This window comes from Pelodiscus sinensis, chromosome 14 (assembly GCF_052426305.1).
Source record: "Pelodiscus sinensis isolate ZL-2025 chromosome 14, ASM5242630v1, whole genome shotgun sequence".
NCBI lineage: Eukaryota > Metazoa > Chordata > Testudines > Trionychidae > Pelodiscus > Pelodiscus sinensis.
The window spans coordinates 30,006,277-30,034,256 of NC_143065.1; the positions used below are offsets into that span (position 1 = coordinate 30,006,277).

Below are 27,980 nucleotides of genomic sequence, written 5' to 3' on the forward strand. Positions count from 1 at the left end.
CACGGCCTCCTATGCTCATTTAATACAATCATGGAACCTCTCAGTTACAGTAGGGCACTTCACACAGCACAAAGTAGCACTTCAGATTCGTTTATTTACAAAAGAATGCTAAAAAGGTGACCAGTCTCTCCACATAGTCAGACTGAATCTGTGACTCTCAAACCCAGAAAGGGAAACACCCATCAGACAGAACCAGGATTAAAAGAGAGAGACTCATTCTTACCAAATTAAAAAACTTACTAGTGAGCATCTTTCCTGGCTCTATGGAAAGAGGTGTTTACAGGGCTGATTCAAACACGGATTCCTCATTAAACCTCATAGCTGTGGGGATGAAGATTTCCACACACTGACTCCAGTGACAAGTCCCAATAGCAATGAACCACCCATGAGTTCAAGAAAGCCAAGCTCGCACTCAGGGACAGCAGCAAGTACTCCCTGGTGAGCGAGATCGCTTGTGTCTCATTATTAAAGTGCTCTTTTGCTCTGGCTGCAGAGTTCAGCTGAGTAGTTTCTTCCGTGAGTAAGTCCTGCTAAGGGGCCTCCTCCCAGAGCCCGCGTGGAGGAACGGAGATGCTGCTTGGTCTGTAGTGCTGAGAAAAATGTCCGACTCATCTTCTGTAAAGGGCGGAAAGGGTTAGTGAAAATCTACACTTTCAGGTTTACAGTACAGCAACTGCCTCAGGAAACCCACTATCAATAAACCCCATTCTCCTTTAAATCATTTTAGCCCCGAGCTACTTCCCTACCTCTCACGAAAACATAGCTGTTTTGCTTCAGTGTTCCAAGGCCAAACTCCTTGGCAGCAGATTGTTAGGCACAGATGCAGCAAATCCGCCACACCCCTTTCCTGGGTAAAAACAGCAAGTTCCCTACCTCCTTTCTGGTACACAGGCTGTGCTCTTTCTACCCAACTTAATTGCAGAGCACATTGCAAGTGTATAGTCTGTGTGAGTGCAAGGGTTTATGAAATGACAAGTGGTTACCTTTGGCACACTTCTTCCGGGATGGTGTTTGTCCCTGGTAGAGCAGCGGAGACTGGGTCAGCGCTCGAAGACCACTTGCAGAGAGGGAGCCCTTCACTGGCGGAGTTGAACCTGGAGAAGCACAATGAGACATGAAACTGCAGCATTCCCACCAAGTCCTGCCCTCTGGGAAGCAACCAAGGCCCCTGGTTACAACAGCACATGGATGTGGCACAGTGGAAATGTTCAGGTAAGTCAAGAGTCAGCTTTTAATCTGTCCTGTCTCTTCAACAACTGCTGTTCTGAGGTTGTCGGAAAAATGAGAAGTCTAGGAAGGAGGAGATGATTTGGAATATGCTTGTGAATAATATTACAAAGGTGATCAGAGAATATGAGAGTCATAATGGGCCAGACCAATAGTCCATCTAACCTAGTATCTTGTCTTTTGACAGGTTAATGCCAGATGCTTCAGAGGAACAGAACAGGATAATTATCAAGTAGTCAATACCATCATTCAATCCCAGCTTCTGATAAAGGTTTTGGGACATTCAGAACAACCCTGCCAACGAGTTCAATAGGAAATCTGTGCATTGTATAGAAAAAGGTGCTTCCTTATGTTTGCTTTAAAATTGCTTTCTATTCATTTCATGGGGTGACCCCTGGTTCTTTTCTTATGTGAAGGAGTATGCAACACTTCCCTTTTCCCTTGCGCCAATGGTGGGCAACCTGAGGCACAACCAGCTGTTCACAGCTCTTCCAGCTCTGGGAGGGAGAGAGAGGAGCGGGAATGGAGCGTGAATCAGGCACTTTAAGGTTTGGGTAAGGATGTTAAGGACTTGTCAACTATCCGATAAGCAAATGCTTATCAGATTGTCCAGTCAACTAGTTGATTTCCCTCCCACCCCTGCCCCCCACTGCTTCTATCAGAGGCAGCAAAGGGACGGGAAAGAACACTTCGAAGTGGCAGTGCCACAAGGAGCCTGTACCCGGGCTCCATGTGGCACTACCGCTTTGAAACACCGTGGCAGTGTTTCAAAGGAGCAGCGCTGCACAGCTGAGTCCCCAGCTGATCCTGGGCTCTGCATGGCATTTCAAAGTGGCAGCGCAGCATAAAGCCTGGGGTCAGCAGGGGACTCTGAGTACATTTCAAAGCTGGCACACCCGCATGCAGCCCAGAGTTAGTGGGACTTGCTGCACACACAGTTCCACATTCTTCCTTTGAAATGTACGCAAGCCCCAGCGGGGGCTCTTGTACATTTCAAAGGAGGAATGTGGAAGTGCCATCGACTAGTGAATTAACTGAAATTTAACATCCTTAGTTCTGGGAGGGAGGTAGAGGAGCAGATAACTGTGGGGCTCTGGTGCCCCAGTGCACGAGAGGCACATGGGGGAGGACCAGCAAATGAGGGGCTGCAGGTGGAACCCTAGTGGGCCATGTGCTGCTGTGGCCCACTGAGGTGAAGGAAGGCCACTAATGCAACCTACTCATGATTCCTGTTTGCCCATCATTGCCTTAGGCATACAACTAGGTTCAAGTTAATAGAATATCCAGGAAGAATTGTCACTCTAACTTTTAGTGCTTATTGTTTCAGGCTGCCTGCAGATTCAGCAAACACTGCAACAATTACATTAGAATGACAATTAAGGGACTCTTTGAAATCATGAATAGAAACAAATTCTTAAAACACCATCTTAAATTGTAGAAGGGATGGATTTCAAAGACATGAAATCCATGGAGCCTTGCTTTCAATAGTATGACTGCCAATTCCTTTAGTAGTAAAATTAATTGTAATTTCCATGTCTGCTGCTGACTTGGCATTACCGTTGGTAAGAGCAAGTACATGTGTGTATATAATTGTACGTCTAAATTTGAGTGTGCAGTTGCCATGATTACATCTTCAAATAAGAAACTGCAAGTGCTAAGGGCCAGATGTCTGTACAGCCAGCTGCACAGAGTTGTGGTGACTTCATGTACAATACGCTCTTGCATGAGTCTACTTCAGAAAAAAAACTTCTTAAAATGAGTTTAAAAAGTGAAACGTATAATGCAGAAAAAGAAATAACTGTTGGTACCAGAGCAGGCAAGCCAAGAGGTGAGAAGCACAAAATCGTACTCCACATGCCATGGACCAATGCAGTATTCTTCCAGGTGTCTATTACTCAGTTTAATTTAAAATGTTCTAAGGCAGAGACTATTACACCCCAGCCTCATATGTATATCAGGGAGATTTCCCAGTCATGTGCAACTTACATTCCACTCTATTCTATTTCTCCTAAATGACAACTCTTCTATATCATGGCTTTTAGTAGACTTCACAATCATTACAGGGAGGAATAAAGGGCTAAAATAAGTGCCTCCAGCTGCCAGTCAGTATATCCCTTTCCCTGATCTCTCTCCAATTTGTCAATTTTCTGTTAATGAGTTTCCCACAACAGCAGCAAATATTCTGATGCTGTAGAGCTATCTACCCAGTCCACGACATGACTCTGCATATACACCCCTATCAGCACAGCAATATGGCATTATGACTCATATGTAATTTGCTATCTATTCTCACCTTCCATCTCACTCCAATGGATCTGCCTTTCAAATTTCATCTGAGATATTAGCTGCAAGGTTCCAGCTGCATCTCACTTAGTTTCCTCCCTGTATTTCTAATGCCCTTTGTATTCTATTCTGACAGCTCCTCCCAATTCAGCATCTCTGAATTTCAGTAGGGGGACAAACCTGACAATTGATTACCTGAAACAGTGAAGACATCATCATCGCCTATGAAACTCAGTTGCCCAGGAGTTCTATTTGAAGACACTGTGGTTCTACTAGGAGGCATTGTGGATATCCTCCTTTTGCTTGTGCTGTTCTCATCTGTGGAAGAACTGACCAGATCCAGGTAGTCTCTATTTGTACAAGATCTCTTAGCCTCCCATTTAGATTCCTCTTCTGGAGACAGGCGATCAAAGGCCCGCTTTCTAGATTTCAAGCCGAAAGTGCCTGTGGAATCACCCTCATCAATTTGGAGCTCAGTGTCACTGGGAGGTGACTGGTCCTGAAGCCTGTAAACCCCTTCCAGCTCAAAGTCCGCCAGCAACGGGGTTTTGCTGCTGCTGCAGTGGTCAGATATTGTTCCTCCCTCTTGACTTGCTAACACATTCCCTGTGCATTCTGCATTCTTCTCACTTCGACCACTGGCATTGCTATTTGCTGCTTTCTTTCTCCGTGGCCAGTCCTTGATGGCATCTGGGGTAACCTTCCCTTTGTGCTTTGGAGAAGGTGTCCACGGAACTCCAGTGTCCATATGACATGGGGAAGTGGTGTTAGAGGCACAGCTAGTTGGTGTGTATGACTGGCAAATGTAGGTCTGCCCCCCACCCTTCCCAGGGGTACTATGAGAAGAGCGAAAGCAGGATGGTGAAACACAGGCAGCTGCTAGTTTTCCTGGATGCCTAGCACACCAGGCCACAGCAAGCTCACTAAAGGGGCTTTGCTCTCCACTAGGTTTGCCAGTCTTCATTTGTGACTGTAATTCCATGGCTGAGCCAGAGCCAACCCTCTTAATGCGAAGCTTAGGCAGGCCAGAAGCTTGCATCTCAAGTTCAACCTCATATGTTGGTGGACTAGCAGAGGCCAACTTATGACTTTTAGGAGTAGAAAGCATTGCTGGAAGTTCAGGATTCCCTAGTCGTGCTGCAGCCTCCCGCTGCATTCTGTCTGGGGTGCAGCGCAGTGCATAGGCAGGAGAGGCAAACTTTAAGGGAGCAGGCAAAGCATTCACAATGTCAGATTTGGAGGGTTTCTTAAGAGTAAACATTTTCAACTCTTTAGGGTCTTCTGATGGCAAAACTCTAGAATCTGAGGCATCACTCTTTCTGCCTGGAAGGGTCTCCTGGATGCTTTTGCTGCCTAAGGAAGAGGAATCTAAGTGTTCATTCTCTCTCACAACATCAGAGATCTGCACATGTCCTTTAGCAGAAAGGTCAGGAGACAGTTGCATTTTCAAATTCAGATCCTTTCTTGGGGAGGAACCCTGAGCATCTGTACCCACTAGTTTATTTCTCTCTAACGTGCAAACATTTTCAGAAGCCATGGGATCATGAACCAGAAAGCCTTGTGCAGGAAACCCAGTATTACCAGTACTATAATGTTTGTGCTTATTTCTAGCAGACTTTGAGAGCGAAAGAGCAGGATTTTCTTCTTCGGGTTTGGTGTGCTCATGTGTGTAGATATGAGACCCTAAGGCTTTCCTTGGGGATGTGCCTGTAATGTTTTGAGATTTCAAAGGAGGTTTTTTAGACTCCCAGTCGAGTTCTCTTGTTTTACCACGAGAAGGAGAATCTATGGACAGAATCTCCAGGGCAGACTCAGAAGGAGAATTAAATGAAGACCGTGTACTCAAAGTAGGTTGGGCCCCTACAGATAAAGCAGCAGCCACTACACCCACTGGACTTGAATTTGTAGCTGCACATCTGACTTTCCTGGGAGTTGCTTCTATTAGCTGAGACACTGACTCTAAATGGAAGTTTGGCTCTGGATTACTTTGAATCTCCACACGGAGAGTCTGCCTCCGACTAGAAGCTGGAGATGCTGTTTTCTGGGAGGACCTGAAAGAGCGTCTTTGAATTTGTGGGTCTGTGATAGATTTTTCCTTGGTCGTATAAAGCAATTGTGCTGCTGTATTATCTGAAGCAGTTGCTGGACTGGAATCTTTTAGAGGTGATTGAAAAACATCATCAAGCACTTCATCTCCTGCCTGCTTTTCTGGATACTTTAACCCCATCTTCTTGTGAGGGGAGGGAGATCTGACTGGAGAACAGTCCTTGTGAGGAGTTACTTGTGCTAAATGATTCCTCTTCTTTTCATTAGGATCAAGTGGTGGCTTTTCCTGTCTGGAAGGAGAGAAGTACCTTCCCAAACATTTAGCTGCAGTCTGCTTAGCAGCTGGACTTTTGCCAGGGATCTTCTCCAGAATTTTTGATGATGTTCTGCGTGGAGTGTGAAGGGATTTCTTTGGCATTCCACTGGCAGAGCTCTGGGGCTTTTGAGCAGCCTTGCAAGGAGTTTTTCTGGGAGACTGCAGAAAGGGTCAGAACAGAACATACTTAATTCTATGTAACGGCATCTTAATACTCATTTCTGGTGATAACGTAGCTGTTTGGCTAGAGCTGCACAATTTAAGTCACATACAAAAATAAGTAGCTATTTAAAGAGGCACAAGGCTGACTAAATATGTGTACACAATGCAGTTAGCCATGTCAGTCCGAGCATATTAGAGAGACAAGGTAATGTCTTATTAGAACAACTTCTGCTGGTGAGTGACAAACTTTCAAGCCACACTGTGTCTTGTGTATCTCACCAACAGAAGCTGGCCCACCTTGTCAAAGTACATATAAGCAAAGGGGGAGAGAGAGTGGGAAGATGTTTTTACCTGATAGGCAGCTGGTTCCTCCAACTCTGAGTTGTTTCTTGTTCTTCTTGTTCCTGTCCCTTTAGGGCTGCTCATCTCAAGAACTGCTCCAAAGAGAAGTCTCTTGGGAGACTGGATGGTTGAGTTATCAGGATACAGCGGAATGCCTTCAAAAAGCATAGTGCAGTTAGATTGGCATCAAGCATTGATGCAACTGGCACAACTGTTCCTGGCACTCAGATGGTCAAAGACAATTAGGCCACGTCAACACTGGCTTTTGCCACAAGAGCCTATGCAAATGAAGTGTGGATTAGCACATTGCCATGCTTCATTTGCATAATTTATTCAAGCTGGTTTTGCACAAAAACAAGCAGTGTGGACTTGTTTTGCACAACCCCCCCCCCCCCATCCACACTGCTTGTATTTGCGCCAAAACCCCTTTGTGCAAAACCAGCTTGAATAAATTATGCACATGAAGCAGTGATATGCTAATCTGCACTTGATTTGCATAGGCTCTTGCTACAAAAGTCGCAGTATAGACAAAGCTTTAAAGAGCTACTGTGTTGGCACCATGTGTTATTTGCTGGCTACCCAAAGTTTCACATCCTGAGCCAAGTATTACTGTTTTCTGTGCTATCACAGGAAAATGATTAAAACTAAACAGCTGTTACTAATAGCTGAACACATGCATGTGGGAAAAGTCTTCAAGGACAAAGCTGCTAGGATGAATAGCACGACTAAGTCCTGAACTTCTCAGTGGAATCAGTTTATAATCCTTCTGAAGAAGGAAACCAAAATTCCATCAAGCACTCCATTATGCTCCCACAGAGCACACCTGGGTTTGGCAGCAGCTTTAGGACTCCTGCTGTTGATGAGGTTATGTTACCTTTAATGAGTAAGCTGGTTTATTGGTTTTGAGGTCTGACTGTTTCTTGGTTGGCTGATTAACAAGACCTTTTTCTCATAGCAGAATGAAACTACAGTGGTTCCTAGCATGAAGATTCCCAATACAAAAACACTGTGTTCTGCTGGCTATAAAAGATGCCATCTGGGAGTTCTTACCACAACAGCTGCCTCAGAACCCTGAAGAGTGCACTCTGTACTGCCAGGCAGCAAATGCTTCTGCACCAGAATCCGGCAGCTTGATTTCCTAGGTCAGTTAATGCCTGGTAAGTGTGATTACCAACCACAGTACCTGTTAGATCCTGCTTAACGCATGTCACTTCTTGTTGTACCAAGTGTACTCGTTGCATATTTCGTGAGCTGGGCTGTGTGGTAGAGTAGAATGAGCTTGAGTGCGTCCTATTCAGCAACTGCTGTTTGATGCGTGGGCTTCTTCGTAAACCACCTTCTGGAAATCAAGAGTAATACTATCAGCACCTTCTCTTTCAAAGCATATAACATTTTCAAAAGAAAGCTACACCTGGCATACAAGTGCCTCTGGAAGAGAGATCTCTGCAATTATCCAACAACTCACTCCTGTCTCAGGCAGGGAAGGGGCTCATTTATGGAACATTCCCCAAAATAAGAAGATTAAAAGGAAACCCAACTCCAGTGGGGGACTTCTAATACTACAGAATGTGTTTCCTTCAATTCCAAACTTTTTCATAGCCTAGACCCCTCCCCCCCCCCCCAACAAAACAGGAGCTTCATGGCCCTTCTCCCCTCATATGTAATCATTTCACATCCTACGGCAACTACAACAGTTGTTTATATAGAAAAACAATATTAAGAAAAATCTGTGTTTGAAGTAAACAAGGTTGTGTGTTTTGATTAGTTAATCCCACTGTTGGTTTTTGTTCTTCATTTTCTCTCACCCCAACTAGGGATGTTAAATTTCGATTAATCAGCTAATCAAGTACTCAATGGAATTTCCATCAACTATGCAATTAGTTGATAAGGGGGGCACTCGCTATCCCGCTGCGCCTCTCCCTTTGAAGTGCACAAGAGCTGCCCATGGCTCCTGTACATTTCAAAGGGAGAGGAGCAGTAGTCAGACTGGCGTGAGCGAGACTGTTTCAATCCCTGCTGGCGCCATTTCCCTGCTTTGCTCTGTGCAGAGACTGTGTGTGTGGGTGGGGGGGGGGGGGGGGGGGGGGGGAACGGCTTTTAGGCCTGCTTCTCCCCCTTGCTGCCTCTCTCTGATAGAGGCAGCAAGAGCGGGGGGGGAGCAACTAGTAGAGTTCCTACTCGACTATCTGATAAGCATTTGCTTATCAGGTAGTCGACCAGTTGCTTACATCACTACCCCAAACTCACCTTGCTGGTTTGTTCCTTGACTGGGGGCAAGGCTAAGCAGCCAACACCCCATGAGCACCTATCTCTCTGTGGAACCTCAACACTAAGCTGTATTCTAGTAGGGAAGAGAAAAGAAATGATGTCCTAGCACAGAGCTTGGAAGTATTGTCTTAAATGTAGCTTTAGAGGTCCAACAGTCTTGGCAAAAACTAGAGATGTTCATAGTAGGGTAGGGATGTGAATGATGAGTCTGGGCTTTTCGCAGGGAGAGCACATGCCAGCTCATGTGAAGCCACCTGTTCCCCCCATGCTGCTGCCTCCGACAGAGGCAACAGCGTGGAAGGGGGGAGAGGGAGGCAGGCTCCCTGTCAGCACCGGCTCCCGCTTGCCTCGCCTCGCCTCCCCCCCACCCCGTGTAAACGTGTAACCACTAAAAATTTTCAGTGGTACACATTAACAAAAATAAACTCAATTACGCATAGCTGTAATCAGGGCTTGCCAAGCAACTGTGAGCCCTGCTCGCCAGCTGCGCGGTTCAGCATGCTGCGCATGCGTAGACTCCGCTGCGCATGCACTGACCGCGCTGCGCAGCTGTGCCAGCTTGTAATCTACTCGCCATGGGCGAGTAGATTACAGTAATTGTCGAGCCCTGGCTGTAATATGGTTAGTTGGGAAGTTATGATTTGCCACCCTAAAGTTATTGTTCTTTCTTAAAAGAACACTAGGGGTGGCTGCAATGTTCTCTATAAATTGTGGTCTAGAGTCCTTGGGGATCCTCCAGACTGAATGTTAGTCTGTGCTATCTTAGTATGAACTGCAGCAATGTGGGGGGAAAAAAGGAAAGGGACTGGTCTGTATTAAAATTAAACACCTACCACTCATGGCTTTTTCTGGAGATTCTTCCACAACACTGATGTCAAAGCCAGGATCAGAACACCTTGGAGAAACAGAGAAAATGTTTTCGACACCTCATAACACCTTACCTGGTTTGTGAGTATATTTGTTTTAAGAGCCGCAGAGAGCATCATTTGCTAACAAGACCACATCAAGTTGCAAAATGGTCTCAGCATATGACTAATAGGTATTGCCTCCCATCAAAAGATCAATCTAGCCACAGAATGTCCTTCTAGTTGTGGCACAGACAAGTGACAAACAGAACAGGAACAACTTCAGTCCAGATTTCCTGCTTTGCATCTTGCCAACCCAGCCCTTGGTTAAAAACATTTCAAAACTACCCAGCAACATTCACTCACCGGCCTTTGATCTGTTTATGAAGCAGCCTCCTGGAGATCTGTTTGTGCAACGGTGTCTCTGAGACTCTTTTGGTCAATAGCTTGCGATGATCTAAAACTGATGAAGCCACAGTCAGACATTTTTTTAAAAGTGAGTGAGGTCTTGGATACAATTGAGGGAGCAATGTGAAGATTTTAGAGACCTGAATATCACATATAAATATTATTTAGTTTCTATCCATGGCAGATAGCCAATTGTACACTTCATTTTGAACCATCAAAATAACAGCCATCCTGCTCTCATGGTGCACTCCACATACCTTTAACCGTAAAATGTATATCGTGAGTTTTGTATATAACTAGCAGGACACACAGATGTTCATTCACATAAAATGTGTGTTACATCCCTTTGCTCCCTCATTTATTAGGCCTCATATCTTGCAAGTAGACCTGAGAACTACTTAAATTGTTAGTTCATTAGAGCAGGCACCTTGTCTTCCCTTAGATCTATCACGTACTGATGATGCTATTGAAATAATAGGTAGCATTAATGTAAAAAGAGTCTGATTTTTGCTTAACTTCAGTTATCTAATCATGGAACTTAATAGTATAAAAACAGACACATATAGCTTCATGGGATAGCCTTGCTATCTATTGAGTTTAGTGGCAGATATACTCGCAGATATCCACACTTTAACCATCTCTCATTTTTCTTGTGCTACAGCAGCCAGATACATGGAAAAAAGATTAAAGATCAAATCTGCCTTTAAAACAGAACTGTCAGTTATTTGCAGACTCTATCATCCCTTTTATAGAGGCAAAGTCAGTAAACGTTTAATGTGATGCCTGAGTGTTGAAATATGTTAAAGGATCTCTTACATGCATGTTTCTTTTAAAGATTTGTGTGGGTAGGTGTCCACTTCAAGCAATCTTAACAAGTGCTTTCTTTGTAAGAAATAGTTCGCTTACAGATGAAAACAGGTTAGGATTTAAATATTACCCTGCACTGTTTGCAACCCAGACACTGCAGGACTAAGCTAAAAAATTATCTTCATAGTATGAGGCAAATTCACTTTACTAGTAACAAGAGCTACTTGAATTTTTTGTTAGGGGGTCAGGAAGTAGTAAACACATGTTTCTCCTGCAGATCCCAGATATAAGCAATTGTTTAGCTCATATCCCACCTTTACTATTGTCAGAGCAGCTTCGTTTGTGCTTTAGGCCTTCCACAGCCGATACTGACTGGCTTCGAGGCATCTTCTTCAAGGACCTTTTTGATGAAGAAAGCAGCTCTTCATTGAAGAGGTTCCGTCGCACCTTTGTCACCTCTCAAAGCACCAGAAAGGAAAAAAAGTGAGCCGATATACCACAAAGGCAAATCTCTCATGGGGCACAGGAGGTAGAAGGATTGTAGAGACCCAACACCGATGAAAGTGAGCAACTTTTCAAAGGGGTGAAAAAGCCAAATAACTAAAAAGGTAATTTGTACCTGGTGAAAACAATCAGTCATTCTTAATGCCCCTCCCCATCCCCAACCCTGAGAGTTCTCTTATAAAAGGGTTCCTTTTTATTACACACGTCAACTACTTAGGGTTCCCTGATAGTAACCTACAGAAAGTAGCTTAAGGGACAGAAGCGAGGTCAAGTTCAAAGCACCAAAAGGATCACAATAGGGCCATGGGAAATATCCACCATCGAGAATCTGAGCTGCAGCCCAGGTGGCCGCGGGGCTTTGTAACATTATAGAATACTTGAATTTTGAAATTGACCTTAACAAGTTTCTAATTGCAAAGCTATCCTCCTGAATATGATACTTGAGAGAGCTTGGGGAAGAGTGAAGTGTGAACTGCCCTCTTCATCTTAATGGGTAGGGCTGGACAAACGACGGTGAAACCTACTCGCCAGCCCCACACTGCGCATGCGCAAGACCCGCATTGCGCATGCGCGCACTGCTGGTGAACGGGGCGACCAGCTGAAATCTACTTGCCACAGGCGAGTAAATTCAGTGATTTGTCGAGCCCTGAAAATGAGTGACGTTCCAATCGCTGTATATCAAATATCTTGTGGTCTTCTGTGCGGGAGTCAGAAGCAGAAAGACAGAAGATCTAAGGAAATTGGCAGATCAAGGGATGACAGTTTGTGTTTGCAACTCACCAATTGAAGTTAGTCACTTTTTATAAAATTATTTGGTAACTTACTCAACAGCCTAGCAGCGTGTTGAGTGAATTCACTCATGAACACTGATCTTTTCCCAAAGTTTCTACACCTTGCGGGAACATTTCCTGCTTCTCTATTTTTGGAACACTCCTGACTCTCTACAATCAAGTCAGCTGTGTGTGGAACCATTCAGCTTTAAGCTAGTTGTCATACCTTGCACTGCCTCCTTCTGCAGGGGAAGCAGCTGTTGGTCTCTCTCAGTGGCAAAATAACAGTGAGAGGTTTCCTGAAATTAAGATATAATAGGTGTTGAACTGCTAGCTTATGCTCAAAATCGTAAGTGACACATATTTAAGCAAGAGTTTCAGTTCTCAAGTTCTGCCTCACGGTGATTTTGCCTTTGTGCAGCTGATACAGGGCACTCAACAGGCAAAGAACACATGCATCCCATGCATACAGGAACACCCAATCCCTTAGGAAAGCTTTACCTTTCTGATGAGATTCCTAGGCATTTGGGGAATTTCAATCTGGCGTAAATTCTGTGATGCTTCTGTCATGCTCCTGTGTCTGGCTAAAGCACTATTCCTTTAGAAAGGATACAAGGGAAAAAAATACAATAAAGACAGATGTAAACATCAACTCTACTGACGTCAGTTCCTATATGGAACGTAACTTGAGTTTGTTTCTAGTGAGTCAGGCAAATCGTATTATGGACTTCATCTGTATTAGGACTGCAAGCTCTTTGGGACAGGGACCTTATTTATACAGCAAGGAGCCTTTGGGTACTTTAATACAGCTCTAACTATAAGCCAAAGGCAAGGCTGAAAATCAGTCCTTAATTCATTCAAAGGCATATCATTTAAGCTCGGCCACTGCCACGAGTAATCCAGAGTCATCTTTAACCCCACAGGTGAAAACATATTGCACAGTATGACTCCTACATAGAGAGGACTTATGGACTTAGTATCTGAAGAGGTCAGTGATATTATTAAGACTGCAGGATCTATCGGAGTGTGAAGAACATTCAGCACACATGGAGTTAGACTGCAAATTATCTGCATGTGGGGGTTTCATTTAACTCTGTTGTAGTCTAAGAAATGTGATTTGTGCAGTTTGATTTGTTTTCTGAACACACACACACACACACCTTGGAATACAGAACCCCTCCCAGAAGAGAGACAGGACACCAGATCAGAAAAGTAGGATTCCAAACCATTTACATAATCAATTTATACACCAGGCCATAATTGTTCCCGTGAGTGTGATTAAGTTGTCTATATCTGGATTAATAACTAATGCTAGTTTTAAAGAAAAGAGTTTGATTTTTTTTTTTTAACTAATGGTGTCTTCTGAGTTTAATTTATATCAAAGGCATAAGCCACAATTCTCCCTTACAAGCCTATCACCACACCGTTCCATTTCCATGGACAAAATAACCATATTCCTAGAAGCATGGCACACCTTTTAATGCCATTTAATGGACTGAGGTCCTGAATCGTATGATCTAATCTTTTAGATACCAAAACTTTTAGATCTTAGTGAGTATCCAGCAATTGAGCTCCCCATGATGGGGACTATAAGGGAACGTCTAGACTACAGGCTTCTGTCGACAGATACTGTCGACAAAACTTCTGTCGACAAAGAGCGTCTAGACTACATTGAGTTCTGTCGACAAAGCAAGCTGCTTTGTCGACATGGTAGTGTAGACACAAAGGACAGTTTACATGCAATAACACCTTCTGTCGACAGAAACTCTGTCGACAGAAGGCGTTATGCCTCGTAAAATGAGGTTTACCAGCGTCGACAAAACTGCTGAGTTCTGTCGACGTTATGTCGACAGAACTCAGCGGTAGTGTGGACGCAGGTATAGTTTTGTCGACAAAAGTCCACTTTTGTCAACAAAACCCTGTAGTCTAGACACACCCTTTGTTAGATAACTACTCAGTCACAGGGCTGTGAACAAAAACAAATCTTTGCCCTTTGGAAATACCACCTCCTCTTTTTGGCAGATCTGGTGCGCAGCTCCTCCAACTGATCAGTCTCAGTGCTTAGGGAAGCTGTGCTGCGGGCTGGGACTGATGTCACAGATGAAGGAAGAGTTGGAGATCTGCTATCCAGAGTCATAGAGTCATCACTGAAGAAGTCTGCAGGCAGAATGGATGCCAGCTTTGGAGGAATCTGCGTCCCCAGACTGTAGTAAAGACCCCCAAAGATCTTTGGTATGAAGTCCATGTATCTAGAAGGTACCAGCATATATACGCAATATAGATAAGCTTGACACAATTACATTTTTATTTTACTTTTGACAGACATTTTTGTGTTTAAGTTTTTTATTTTTTCAATTTACATTTTCACAATGGGGGAAAATGATGGGAGGTTCAGACAATTATTTACCAACCAACACCGGGATTCAAAAAGTTAAAGCTTTAAAACCATTGAGCCACAGTTTGTCAAAATAGCCTTAAAATCAAATTCTAGTAAGTCCTTAAGGAGACTTTTTCTTGCTTTGCCTATCTGTAAATTTTAGATAGCATTAATGTAAATATTTCTCAATTTGTGTGTATGCGTATAGTGAAGACAATATTTACTGGAAAAAAATGTAACCCTTCCAAACCTAAATATGTGTCAAACACATAACAGGTAACAAAAGCCACCCATGAGATTTCACTTCCAAGATTTTACCTTGACTTAAAATTCTACTCATCCTAGGAAAGTAACCCATTTTGATGGGCAAGAAAGATATCGTGTCTTTTCTTTAACAATAAGATAAAGTATGGCGAGTAGATTGCATCTGGGCTAGTACATTTTCATGATAGTTTTACAAAGCTACCTGAAATCAGTACTCAACGTTTGCTCATGACATATCTAACCAAGCTTATATTCCATTGATAACATTTAATATTTTAATCATCCCTACGAAGAACTTACAATGCTAGGACTTCCTCCAGAAACTTGGTAAGATACCCTGGGTCCTCAGTCAGACACAAAATACGCAGCATATCTGTCATCTATAAAAAAAAATATTAGATGGGGAGAAGTGTCACAGATGAATCTCTCCAAGACCAGCCTTATGGTTTGAGCAAACAAGATTGGGCTCGGCAAGCTACGTGTTCCAGGTCAACATTCCCATTTAGAAACACAACCCCGTCCTATTTACTTGCCTCCTCCACCAGTTGCTCCATTTGATCTGTGCTGTTCTGGAGAGAGGGACATTGCAGACACATCTCAAGGCGTAGAAATACCTGAAGCTGACACCTATATTGAAACAGTAAGTCATTTACTTTCACTTTTTCTAGTCAGGGAGGTGGCTGTGTTAGTCTGTTGCAGCAAAAACAATGCATCTGAAAACTTTATGCCCAAATACATTTGTTTGTCTTTAAGGTACCACAGGACTCATTGTTATTCTTTCTAGTCAAACAGTCACATTCACATTACTGCTCCCTGACTAGTTTTCAAAGGTTGGGGGGTTATTAATAAAAGAAAAAAAAGTCACTCCTTCCAAGGAAAGAAAACTAATGACATGTTCTCTTGAACACCACAGCATCTCATTGTAGTAAAGCTTTCCTTAAATGGATATTCACTCGCTTTGATACAGAATTTATCCCAGAAGGATTTGCCCATGGAAATACATCTCTAGTTGTACTGCAAAGAGATCTCTAAAATAGACCATCAAAAATGAATGGGTTTTTAAGTTGCAGTTAATAGAATATTGTGCCACATACTCTCTGATTTTGGTTTCCTTATCAGGATTGACATCATACTGCTGTCGGAGGGTTCTGCTGGTCTTCAGGAGATGACTTCGGACTCTGTCTAGCCATGCCATCTGGAAATACACAAACACAGCATAATGGTTCCAAGGTAACCTCTCTCATCATGCAGCAATTTCTCATTCTAACTTGCTCAGTACAATAGAAAACAGCTCAATAAAAAAAAATCCAGATTTTGAAGCTATGAAAGTAGTACAAGAATGTACAATAGTAATGGGATGCAAATAAGCAGCGGAAAATTTAGACTGTCAGGAAAAACTGCCAGAGATGCAAATCAGTTAGACGAGTGGTTCTTAACCAATTTACTGAGAGACACACATGCAGCTCTCTATGTGTTATTGTGGGCCTTGCCCACATTATAGATAACATGTATTGTCCTAAAGATAAACACCCACAAGAATTTAAGAACCTGGAGACACACTTACATAGATCTTTATCCCCATGTGGAATTAGCTGGAAATACCAGTACTCTAAAAACACTGCATATGCTTCAGCATATGCATTTCTCAACATATTTGCCTACCTCTCTTTCTTTGGCATCTTTTGGGTTGAAAAACCTTTTAATTGCTGTAACCATATTCTGTGCACACACACACATCAGAAATTCTCCATTAACAACAGCTTCCTGGTAATTTGCAGTTAAATGGGAAAGCATCTCCTCCTCAGTTTTGAAATCTGCAAGGTAAGCAGAGCAAATTAACTTATAAGCAAGGAGGTACTGAATGAGCAAATATAGTTGTCCTTTGCAATAACCTGACCCATGTAACAGAGTGGAGATGCAAAAGCTGTTCTCCTGCAACGTGACTGCAAGGCCAACAGAAGATTTACAAAAGAAATCCCCCAGGAATCCTAAACTCAGACCCAAGCCAGGTCAACAGATAAAGCTCTTAGTCCTTCTCGGACCAAAACAGGCTTCCAGATTACCTTTAATATGCCAGTGACAGATCCTTAAACACTTGGGGTGCATCTAGACTGGCAAGATTTTGCGCAAAAGCAACTGCTTTTGCGCAAAATCTTGATGCCTGTCTACACTGGACGCGAATATTTGCGCAAGAACACTGACTTTGTACTGTACAAAATCTGTGGTTCTTGCGCAAATACTCCGACACTCCTGCTCAGGGATAAGCTCTCTTGCGCAAGTATTCTTGCGCAAGAGGGCCAGTGTAGACAGTCAAGTTAATTTCTTGCACAAGAAAGCCCGATGGCTAAAATTGCCATTGGAGCTTTCTTGCGCAAGAGAGTATCTACACTGGCACTGATGCTTTTGCGCAAAGGCACATGCCAGTATAGACGCTCTCTTGCGCAAATACTTTTAACGGAAAAACTTTTCCGTTAAAAGTATTTGCGCAAAATCATGCCAGTCTAGACGCAGCCTTGCTGTCTGTATGGCAGGCGCAATACATGCCTCCCATCATGCACACAGGACTATTCCTATACAGAGCATCAATAATAAGCTGTGGTTCTATAAGCCAGCACAGCCTTTACTTCCAAATTATGAAAACAAAAACCAACATATCCGATTAAAATGAAATCCTACTTGGGCTCCTGGGGCTTTAGCCTCAGTGCCATCCATTTGCATCCTTTCTCAAAATCCCAAGAGGACAGAAATATACCAACCCCACACGGCTCTTTACTTGCCTTAGGCTTTTATACTATGACAGGAAAGCCCTCCATAGCATGCACATAATTAAGGAATATGGGTACATTTCCACTTATAGCTAGATGCGTGGACACCTTTATTTCCTCCTGTATACAGTCTCACATTGCTTTCAATTATTTTGCAAGTGAAGGGTAACCACATTCCATGCTACAATTATGCAGTCTGGTCAGTCAGTATAAAGGTCTAGAAAGTAAGCCTCACAGGGAAAAGTTCACTCCCCATTGATGTGAAGAGATGGAATCTCAAGAACGTGCCCCAAACCTAAGTCTGCTGCTAGCAGCACACTTAACTTAACTGCTCTGCCACAAAAACCAGAGCTGATAAACTTGTCTGACACATACCTATGGAAATTTTCAGCACTCTTCGATTTTCTTCCAGCTTATCATCTGATTTCCGTAACAGCTTCTGGGATACCTTCTCTCCAGCCACTGATGGCATTGCATCTGGCTGAAACTTTTGAGCTTTTACATTCAGCCTTGCTACATTCAACATTTGCAGTGAGCGGGACATGGTCTTCATCTTCTGCCTCACTGGAGTGCGGGGTACCCCCTCTGCAGGATCACAAACGGTTAAATTCTCATTGGGGCAGAGTAGTTGGAATTCTGACATAATGATCACAGGACACCATCTAGCAGAACACTGGCACCACAAGAAAGACCAGTTACTGCATTGATAAAATACATTTTTGGTTGTTTAAAGTGTAAATTTCCATACAGCAACGTTAACTTCCCTTAGCACAGTAATGAGGCAATAAGAATTCTGCCTGTTCCACTAGGATCCACCTACTTTTTGAAGAGTGGATCTCCAGCTAACCTAGAATGGAATAGAGGCCACTGTTTAGCTTGCCACATTCTCTCTCTCTCACTCACGCACTCTCACACAATATAGTCGTGACATAGAGGGCATGTCTAGACTACATGGCTCCGTCGACGGAGCCATGTAGATTAGGGTTGTAGGCAAAAGGAAATGAAGCGGCGATTTAAATAATCGCTGCTTAATTTAAATTAAAATGGCTGCCGCGCTGTGCCAATCAGCTGTTTGGCGGCACAGCGCTGTAGTCTGGACGCTCCGCGGTCGACATTAAAGGCATTTGTTGACCTCCCTGGTAAACCTCATCCCACGAGGCATATCGAGGAGGTCGACAAATGCCTTTGATGTCGACTGCGGAGCATCCAGACTACAGCGCTGTGCCGCCAAACAGCTGATTGGCACAGCACGGCAGCCATTTTAATTTAAATTAAGCGGCGATTATTTAAATTGCCTCTTCATTTCCCTTTGCCGAGTAAACAAATCTACATGGCTCTGTCGATGGAGCCATGTAGTCTAGATGTACCCAGAGGTACACTGCTCTCAAACAGCTATTTGGGTACCTGACTTTGGACTGTGCACAGTGCTTTCTACAAGAGCAATGGTACTAGAAGGGCCCCCCCACTAATGATTCAAAAAGGAGCGAAGGGTAAGTTGCTTCTTTTTAAAGTAAAGATGAGATTACCATGTTACACAAGGGGGGGAATGTTACAGCAAGCTTAGCTTCCAGTTTTCAAGACAAGTTTTAGCCTGGGACTAAAAAGCGGGCTGAAAGCCAAACAGTTTCTAGCTCTGAACATGATTGTTACCAGTTTAACAAAAGGTTTCCACAAACGGTTGTTTCAAAATAAACTCTCAATGTGAGAGTGGTAAATGGCTTAAAATTACACATTCTTTAAAGATTCTTTCATTCCTGCATCCCTCTCCTCGGCCTCTTTCTCCTCAAGAGTCAGATTCATGTCTTTTGAATAATCTCAATATATTTTTGTTTACCAGTGAAGGATGCACAATATATATCCAGATATCAGTTATGGTAAGGACAAGTGCTCAGTTGATTTGTAAACAGGACGTTTTTAATTTTAAAAAGCAAACCTCACTTTTCAATCCTCTTTGGGCATTTCCTCCCAATTCTAAGTGTACACTTCAGAGATTTTCTGCTTCAGTGGAGAGAATGAAAATCCTGAGTACTGAGTCCAATTAGAGCAGGAAGGTTTAAAATACAGAGTATAGAAATCTGCATGTTAACTGAAGTGTCACTGAGAAATTGCTATACTGGGATTGTATTACTCAGGTGTTCCTAGAGTGAAGTTGTTTAACTGGGTAAAAAACCCATAGTTCTGCATTAGATAAAATATCCTGCCCTTAGTCTGAGAGAATTCTATTTCTGTAATATGAGACTGCTTCTTATTTATCCAATTCCACCACTGTATCCCAGCTAGGTAAACTCCAAGGCTGAAAATGTAGGGGATTAGCAGCCCAAGGCATTCACAAAATATCTCTGAATTATTATACTGGCATGTCTAATGATTAAATATCAGAAGAAAGTTGGTTAAAATGTCGTCTTAATCATTTAAAACTAGAACAGAGCAGATGTGATGTCATGCTAGTTGTGGGCATAAAGATGAAAAGTCTAGCAGGCAACTCAAATGCAGAGCGCTGCATAACGCATAATAATTGAAAATAGTTGTGTCAATAAGTGTACAGTTTCACTTGGCTCCAGCTGGAGCTCAGGGTTCATTTTATGCATTAATAATACTGCCTTTTATTTAAAAAGCTACACTGCCATCATCTCAGGCAGCTCAGAACTTTGCCTTTGCTCAGGAAAGGTCAGATGTTCAGATTTCATGTTACCAATAATGTTGCTGCAAATGCAGACCATATAGCGATGGGAGGGCCGAGCATTCCCCCAGTCCTGATCTAGACTTACTTCTTTTTTTGTGGTCCCGTGGCTCAGCTACGGCAGAAGCTTCACTAGATTTCCTTTGGTAGAACTCAGATAGACTATGTGACAGCTCCATTTCAGGCTGAGAGACCTCTTCCATCTCAATATCAGAAACAGCCTGCAGTAGTCTGTACAAAAGTCAAAACAATTAAAAATAGATGTTAGCAGAGGCAGAGAAAGAGAGGAATTCCTAACTCACACTGCAGATTGGCCACCCAACCCTGCACAATACTTGTTAGTGTCTCCCCTCTTTCCCTAATCCTCTTACGCTCCATGAAAGGTGTTGAGAGCATGTGCTGGCACAGAAAAAAATGAAAACATTTTTAGTTTATGCTAAGGTGGTGGCCCTCAGAAAAAAATGCCTCTTGTATAACAGACTAACAGATTTATCACCATTGCTTGGAATTTTCACTCAGTTTTTTAAAATAAACAGAACATACATGCTTTATTGAAATAATTGTATTTTTCAAGAATAGTGTTTGAGAAGTTAATTTTAGTATTTTTTTTAAATGGGAATTCCATCAAGTGTATTTTTTCCTTCATCTCTATAGACTCTTATCATTTGCTGCCTTAACAAAAAAGGGCTGTAGTTAGTTTGGTTTCCAATAACATTGTCTTCTAGTTTTCAAACTTTAAGCACTGATTTAGCTGTGCCAAAACAGAGCTCTATTCCAAATTTCTTCATATTATCTCTTTTTCTGTAAGGTTTATTGAGAAGCAATCCTAATTTCAGGTCCATCTTGGTTTAGTCTCTTTCAACATTCCCTCAATTGTCAATTTTGAGGACTGTACTTGATTTGGTGATTTTGTCTCTTCTGTTTGGTTTTATGAGAAACATTCCCATTCCAGACACATCCTGTTTTCTTGGCACAATCAAATCCTAACGTTGCTTTAAGTTATAAAGGAAGCTGTATATCAAATTTGGTGGTCCTGGTTCTTACCGTTAAGGAGGAATTCTTGATTAAACAGACAAAACTCTCTAAAATATATAGCAGATATGTCACTGACTAATGTCAAGAATAGTTTCAAGATAATCTAATCACATCATTTAAGTATTTTTGCGTGTTTCACACTGCAAGCCCTTTAGTAGGATTTCCACTTTAATCAGTCAGCATTCATGGGGCACCAGTAAACATAAATAGGAACAAAATTCCTTCTTAATGAGCCAATAAGCTTCCATGTTTTGCACTGGATTGTACTAAATCTTAAAGGATGAAGTCTGTAGTATCTGTCCCACTTTGATGTCCTAGAAATACTTATCACAGCATCAAAGGACATAGATCTAGCTCTAGTTCTTACTCCTCTGCAAAGCAAGTACAGTAACAACTACCTATTAACAAATATTACAAGTATTAGATAATTATGTAGAGCTTTAGAAACTCATTAGAGAAATGTAAGTGACTTTCCCTTAAGTGACAATGTCTGAATGATATTCAGGAATAGGTGAAAGAGAATTACCTGAATGACTCCATTAAATCTGAACTTGCTCCACAGTTGTTCGACAGAGTGTACCATCCTTCAACTGCTGCAGGATTCCAGCCATCTGTGCGGGACAGTTCTTGCTGAACCCATTCTGGAATGGAAGTTTCTTCTGGACAGAAAGGCAAAAGTTAGAATGAGACTAAGGAAATTTCAAGTGGCTTCAGCACTTCCAAAGGCTTCTGCTACCTGGCACATGTCACCAAGCCTTACCAATGAGCTTTGTAAAGCAAATACTGTTAACACTATCACCACCATCACAGTGGCCTGAAGTCTAGCAAACTTGGACCCTAGCAGATAGCCAGGTAGATCAAATTCCAAAGCCAGAGAAATGTCACTAAGAACACCCAGCTTTCAATCACTAAGAATTTAGATCTGGGAACTATCAAAAGGAGATGCATTTTGCATTTTACACACTTACCAGAACTAGCTAGGTCATTTCTGATAGAAGTATCAATTTGACTCAATACACTGCTCACAACTTCTGGGAGATGAAAGGTATAGTCTTGGGAAGAGTTCTCTGTCACAGCTCCTTGGAGGAGACATCTCTGGACTTCAGCAGCCTTTTCAGTGCAGAATAGGGTAAGGACTGCAACAGTATCAGAGAGAGGGGACAAAATCCCAGTGCAAGGGGACCAAACTTCAGATGGAGACACTTCAGCAATCTATATGAAGGGAAAAAACATCTAGGTTATCTAGAAATAAACAGACTAAATAGCCTTAGATAGGCAGAAGAGGCAGCTCACAACTAGGTTGGAGACTGATTTTTTTTTTAAAATAAAAGGTTCTAAATTTAGAACAAAAATGACTTTAGGAATAATATTTATCAAATCACTAAGATAGCCCTCATCACTGTAATATAAGCACCTGCTATTTCTTTGCAGTTTCTACAAAGGGTAGCAAAGGACAGGAAGGAACATTTACCAAATGTAGTTCTTTAGAAAGTAGCCTTCTTAAAAGCTGTTGAAACAATGGGTCTTGTTCCGATCGTCCTGCCTGGGAGCTCTGCAGTATCCAGCTCTCAGTGAGGAAGCTGTCAGCTTTCACCACATTCCAGTCTGTTATGGTGCCTTTCAGGAAGATGCTGACTGGACTCTGGAAGTGTCTCTGGTTCATGGCTATGGGCTCCAAAGTCACCGCAACACTCCACTGCTTCTCCCTTCCATTACCATTCATGCTGAGGAATAACGTTCCTTCCTGCTGTGGGAATGATGCTTGGAACACAGAAGGCTTAGAGAGCAGGCAGTTCAAGGTTGAATCAAAAGGCAGGAACGTGGTCCATCGTGCAAACTGTGGCTTAGAAGAGTTGGACTTTCCACAAAAAAGTGGAGATGCCTCTGTTCTGTGGTGACTCAAACCCTGAATTAAGGTCTCTGATGGCAAAATGGTGCCTCCCACCAGACGAATCAGTTCAAGCATTGTCCAGTATCCAACATGATCTGGATATTCTAGCACCTGAAATGAAAAAAGTTAATGATCATTTTATTGCCACTACTATCAGGAAAGGTAAACATTTGTTATGTTTCTAAAGCAATGGTTCTCAAAGTGTGATTCATGACTGTCTTGCGGGTGGGGTCACGAGCTCGGGGGTCGCCACCTCTCTCCCCACAGTGGGGAGCCCACATTGGGACTCCATCACTGTGCTCCCTCAGCCACAAGGCTGGAGCACCAGCGCCACCTTCCCATCAATGGCTATTAGCCAGGATGGCTAGGAATGGTGTCCCTAGCCTCTTTTTGTCATAGGCTGGAAATGGATGACAGGAGAGGGATCACTTGATGATTCTCTGTTCTGTTCACTCCCTCTGGGGCATCTGACATTGGTTATTGTTGGAAGACAGGATACTGAACCAGATGGACTTTTGATCTGACACAGTATGGGTACATCTACACTACAGCGCTAATTCGAACTAACTTAATTCGAACTAAGCTAATTCGAACTAGCATGTCCAATTCGAACTAGCATGTCCACATTAAGTGGACCCTGAACCGGGCTTAAGGATGGCCGGAAGCAGTGCAGGCAGGGCATCAGAGGAGGACTTAGCGCGTGGAGATGCTGTCTCGGGCTAGCCGAGGGCTGTGCTTAAAAGGACCCAACCCCCACCCCGGACAGACAGTTCTCAGGGTGCCCTGCTTGCAAAGCAGTCCTGGCTTGGAGTGCCCGGAGTACCCACACTGGGCACATCACACCACTCGGCCATCAGCCCGGCTGCACTTGCCGCAGGCTGCCATCTGGGGAGAGGGGGCAATTGGGAGGCTGCAGGAGAGCTTCCACCCCCAGAAGCCCGCAGAGCCAGCCCAATCTTCCCCATCGGGGGCTCGTACCCCATTCCTCCCTCACCTCCTTCCACTTACCCTTCCCTAGCCCCTTTTCTTGATGTACAAAATAAAGGACAATTGTGTTCAAAAATGGAATCTGTCTTTATTGAACAAAACTGGGGGAGACTGGGAAAAGGAGGTGGGAGAGGGGAAGAGAGAGGCTGGGAGAGGGGAGGGCAACTAAAATGATTAGGGGTTGGGAACAGGTCCCATATGAAGAGAGGCTAAAGAGACTGGGACTTCTCAGCTTAGAAAAGAGGAGACGGAGGGGGGACAGGATAGAGGTCTCTAAAAACAGGAGTTGGGTGGAGAGGGTGCATACAGAAAAGTTCTTTTTTTAGTTCCCATAAAGAAGGACTAGAGGACACCAAAGGAAAGGAATGGGTAGCAGGCTTCAAACTAGTAACAGAAAGTTGTTCTTCACAAAGCAAAGAGTCAACCTGTGGAACTTCTTGCTGCAGGAGGCTGTGAAGGCTAGAACTAGAACAGAGTTTAAAGGGACGTGAGATCAAGTCATGGAGGTTGGGTCCATGGAGTGGTATTAGCCAGGGGGTAGGAGTGGTGTCCCTGCCCACGGTTTGTGGAAGGCTGGAGAGGGATGGCACGAGACAAATGGCTTGGTCACTGTCTTCGATCCATCCCCTCCAGGGTCCCTAGGGTTGGCCGCTGTCGGCAGACAGGCTACTGGGCTAGATGGACCTTTGGTCTGACCCAGGACGGCCATTGTAAGCTCAGAGCTCAGGGTCGGGGGTCTCAGTGGACCCCCTTGATTTTCATGCACACCTGCTCCTGGGTGGCCAGGCTGGCAGCTCTCCTGCCCTAGCTGGCCACTTTCCTGTGCCTAGTGCGGAGATCGTGGACGAGGTCCACGATGTCCGCACTAGCCCAGGCGGGTGCCCGCCTCTTGCGGTCCCGGGCAAGCTCCCGGGAGCCGCCAGCCTGGTCCCGGGAAGAGGGGGAGTGCTGGGGGGCATCGGGTGGGTGGCTTGATCCATGCCAGGTGCAGGGTCTGCTGGCTGGGTGCTGGCAGGCTTGCACCTGGCACGGGCACAATAGCCAGCCCGTGCCCCTTTAAGGGGTCCGGGGCCGGAAGGGGGTCAGTAGAGTTTCCCTGGTGTTGGCCAGAGTGGCCACCAGGGAAACCTGGGGAGGGCTAGCCTCCCACTAGTTCGAATTAAGGGTCTACACAGCCCTTAATTCGAACTAGTAAGTTCGAACTAGGCTTAATCCTCGTGGAATGAGGATTACCTAGTTCGAACTAAGTGCTCCGTTAGTTCGAATTAAGTTCGAACTAACGGAGTGCTAGTGTAGCGCCTATGAAAGTTAGTTCGAACTAACGTCTGTTCGAACTAACTTTGTAGTGTAGACATACCCTATGGTCATTCTTATGTTCTGGGGAGCAGGGGAGAGTGAACCTCACTGGCTGGATCTGGCTTGTGGGGGAAGGAAGCAGCTTCATGAGCTGATACTACCCCTCCCCCCGGCTGCAGGAATGGCAGCACATTAAACCACTCGCCTGGAGGGTTTCCCCACTGCTTTTGTTGGCTAGAATCATGGCCAATGGGAGCAGCGGGGGCCAGTACCTGGGAGCAGCAGGAGGCATGAAGCCAAGTAAGCCCTCCCCATCCCCTTCATGCCCAGATCCTGCACACCTATCCCCTCACATGCACACACCCCCCAGCAAGACCCTGCACCCCACCTCCCAGCCAGACCCCATCCCCTCCTGCACCCATTTTGTCATCATGGGTAGTGGGTTGGTGGTCCGTGGAAAGATGTGCTTTGATTGGGGTGGGCCATGAGTCAAAAAAATTGAGAACAACTGTGCTAGAGAAAATGGTGCAAGAAAATGTCTAAGAAGGTATGGGGGTGGGAAATGTCCTATTTGTCTATTTTATTCTTAAATATAGCTTCCAGAATCCTTAATTTTTATGCATAACTATATATATCGCTTCAATGCAGCAGAATTCTTTGAGTGGTTTACAGTCATTATCTAGCAGACCCTCACAGCCATCCTGCAAGAAAGGTGTTATCCCCATTTAACAAGGTACAGCCAGTTTTCAAAATTGGATGCCTGAATTTAGGCACACTCTTATTTAACTGTAGGCTGTTTATTAAAGCACTGGCACTCCCACATAAGTCAATGGATGAGACATCCCACAAATAAGCACTTGGGAAGATGTGAATCTTGCCACTGTACCTAAATCTCAACAAAGGTATTTGCCATTCTACTCACAGGCCTCAGCTGAGCAAGGATGCCCATTAAGCAGGTAACACTACTCATTTTGTTTGTACCTAATTAAAGTCACCTTCCACCAAAAGGTTACACTATAGACTACCTGACTGCATCCTGTGCAGCTAGATAATTGGTAGCAGGAGGAACACTATCATAGGGGCTTAAATACTCTGCTGCATTCTCTCTCCTTACCTTGGACCAGTCAGTGGTGTCCACCCAATACAGAGTGATTTTCTGGCCCACGATCAGCTCCTGGACTCTCTTGGGTAAGAGTTTCTCTGCCATCTCTTGCAAAGAGGGTAAATCACAGCAGGAATGGACATCATTTCCTGATACAAACTGCCGTAGCTCCCTCTGAGAATGAGGGCACGGAGAGAAAAGAAAGATGGCATTCACAAAGCCTTCAGAGGGCATGTGGCTCTCGAGTGGCTCATCTGGGCCCACGATCAACTTGCTCTTCTGGCTCCTCAGGAATGGTTTGGTGGGTGAGGTGATCTCAGGTCGATCCCACTGATAATCCAGTAGTGTTTCCTTCAGCACATTCTGGGTGAGGGTGGATCTGGGCGCTGGACCAGGTAAGTGAGATTTGTGGCGCTGAGCCCCAAACCTGGACTCCAATTCCTCCTCAAAGTCTTCCCAGCTGCGGGGTCCAAGCTCACAGAAATCCCCCACCCGCGAGGCTCTGCGTCGGGCGCCCAGTGAATCAAAGAACTTGAAACCCCAGCGGACCTTGGCCAGACCAAACCTGCAGCCCAAGTAGTTCAGGATCCTCAGGCAGCCCCGCTGGAGCGGGCTCTTCGGCAGGGAGCCGGCCAGGTCCAGCAGAAAAACCACATTGTGGGAGCTGGTCATGTTGCTACGGAAGGAGCTGCCCGGTCACGAGCACCTCAGGAAGCTCCCCCCGCGCGCACCCAACCGCCCCCCCCCCTCCCCGTACAGCCAGAGGGACCCCCTCTCCTCACAGCCAACGACCTCCCCGGGCATCTGCTCGCCCCCGCCCCATGGGCCTCTTGTCGCCACGCGCACTCGCTGCCACCTGCCCCTCCCCGGCCCCCCTCAAGGAGCTGCCGCCGCCATTGCCCCCTTTTTTTTTTTTTTTTTTCCTCAAAGCAACTGCTCGCGCGCTCATCTGCCCGTGCTCCCATTGGCTCCCGGCTGCCCCCATCCCGTTTCTCCATTGGGTCGGGTCCGTTCTAGCCCCGCCCTCTCGCGATGTTTGTGTGACATTCCTCCCTTCCGTCTTCACCTCGCAAGTTTCTGATTGGCTCCTGCTGACAGGATCCGGGCGGAAGTACCCGGGCGGCGCAGGCTCCTCAGGGGTCCCTAGGCCACTCCTCATTGATAGGTCCGGCCGGAAGGGATTCTGGCTGCGATTGGCGGTCATGCGTGACGTTCAAGGTCAGCCCGCAGCAGAGGACTCACTGATTGGCTGCAGCCCCGAGTTTAAAATTTAAAGGCTGGAAGTGGAGGAAACGGGAGGCTGGTAAATACAGAAGTGATGACGTCATCACGGGGGAGTGTCAGAGTCTTCTAACTATGGTATCTCGGGGCTTCACTGCCTCCTGGCTCGGCCAGAGCGGGATGACCACGTGGTATCCGCCCTCTCCCTGCCTGGCCTAGCTGTCATAGCAGGGATGCTGCCATGCGCTCATTGGCCCCTGAAGCTCGTTGTGATGTCACTGATGACATCTGTCACTAGAGTATCCAGCCTTGCTTGCTCTCCACAGAAACAGCTCATTGGGCCAGGGCTCCTGCTGCCCAGTCCCCTTCCGGGGGGGGGGGGGG

At 44.7% G+C, this 27,980-nt stretch overlaps 1 protein-coding gene across 3 annotated transcripts; it reads right to left on the bottom strand.

The window, feature by feature from the left end:
- Nucleotides 1-74: 74 nt before the first annotated feature.
- Nucleotides 75-27,240, bottom strand: TICRR (TOPBP1 interacting checkpoint and replication regulator). 3 transcript variants are annotated; one of them, XM_075897081.2, is made up of 21 exons: nt 26,388-27,240; nt 22,571-23,101; nt 22,068-22,311; nt 21,626-21,755; nt 20,153-20,295; nt 17,760-17,969; nt 16,282-16,433; nt 15,714-15,814; nt 15,153-15,246; nt 14,920-14,999; nt 13,985-14,227; nt 12,480-12,576; nt 12,205-12,277; nt 11,019-11,162; nt 9,856-9,952; nt 9,478-9,539; nt 7,560-7,715; nt 6,386-6,531; nt 3,706-6,031; nt 984-1,094; nt 75-615 (listed from the first exon to the last, which is right to left on the bottom strand). In XM_075897081.2, exons 1-21 carry the CDS (start codon nt 27,045-27,047, stop codon nt 497-499), a joined length of 5,919 nt encoding a protein of 1,972 aa, XP_075753196.2. In that variant the 5' UTR covers nt 27,048-27,240; the 3' UTR covers nt 75-496. The 3 variants fall into 3 exon arrangements, with proteins under 3 accessions (XP_075753196.2, XP_075753197.2, XP_014437131.4); XM_075897082.2 differs by having other exon boundaries at nt 9,856-9,946; nt 21,626-21,758; XM_014581645.4 differs by having other exon boundaries at nt 21,626-21,758; nt 26,388-27,239.
- Between the last annotated feature and the right edge of the window lie 740 nt (nt 27,241-27,980).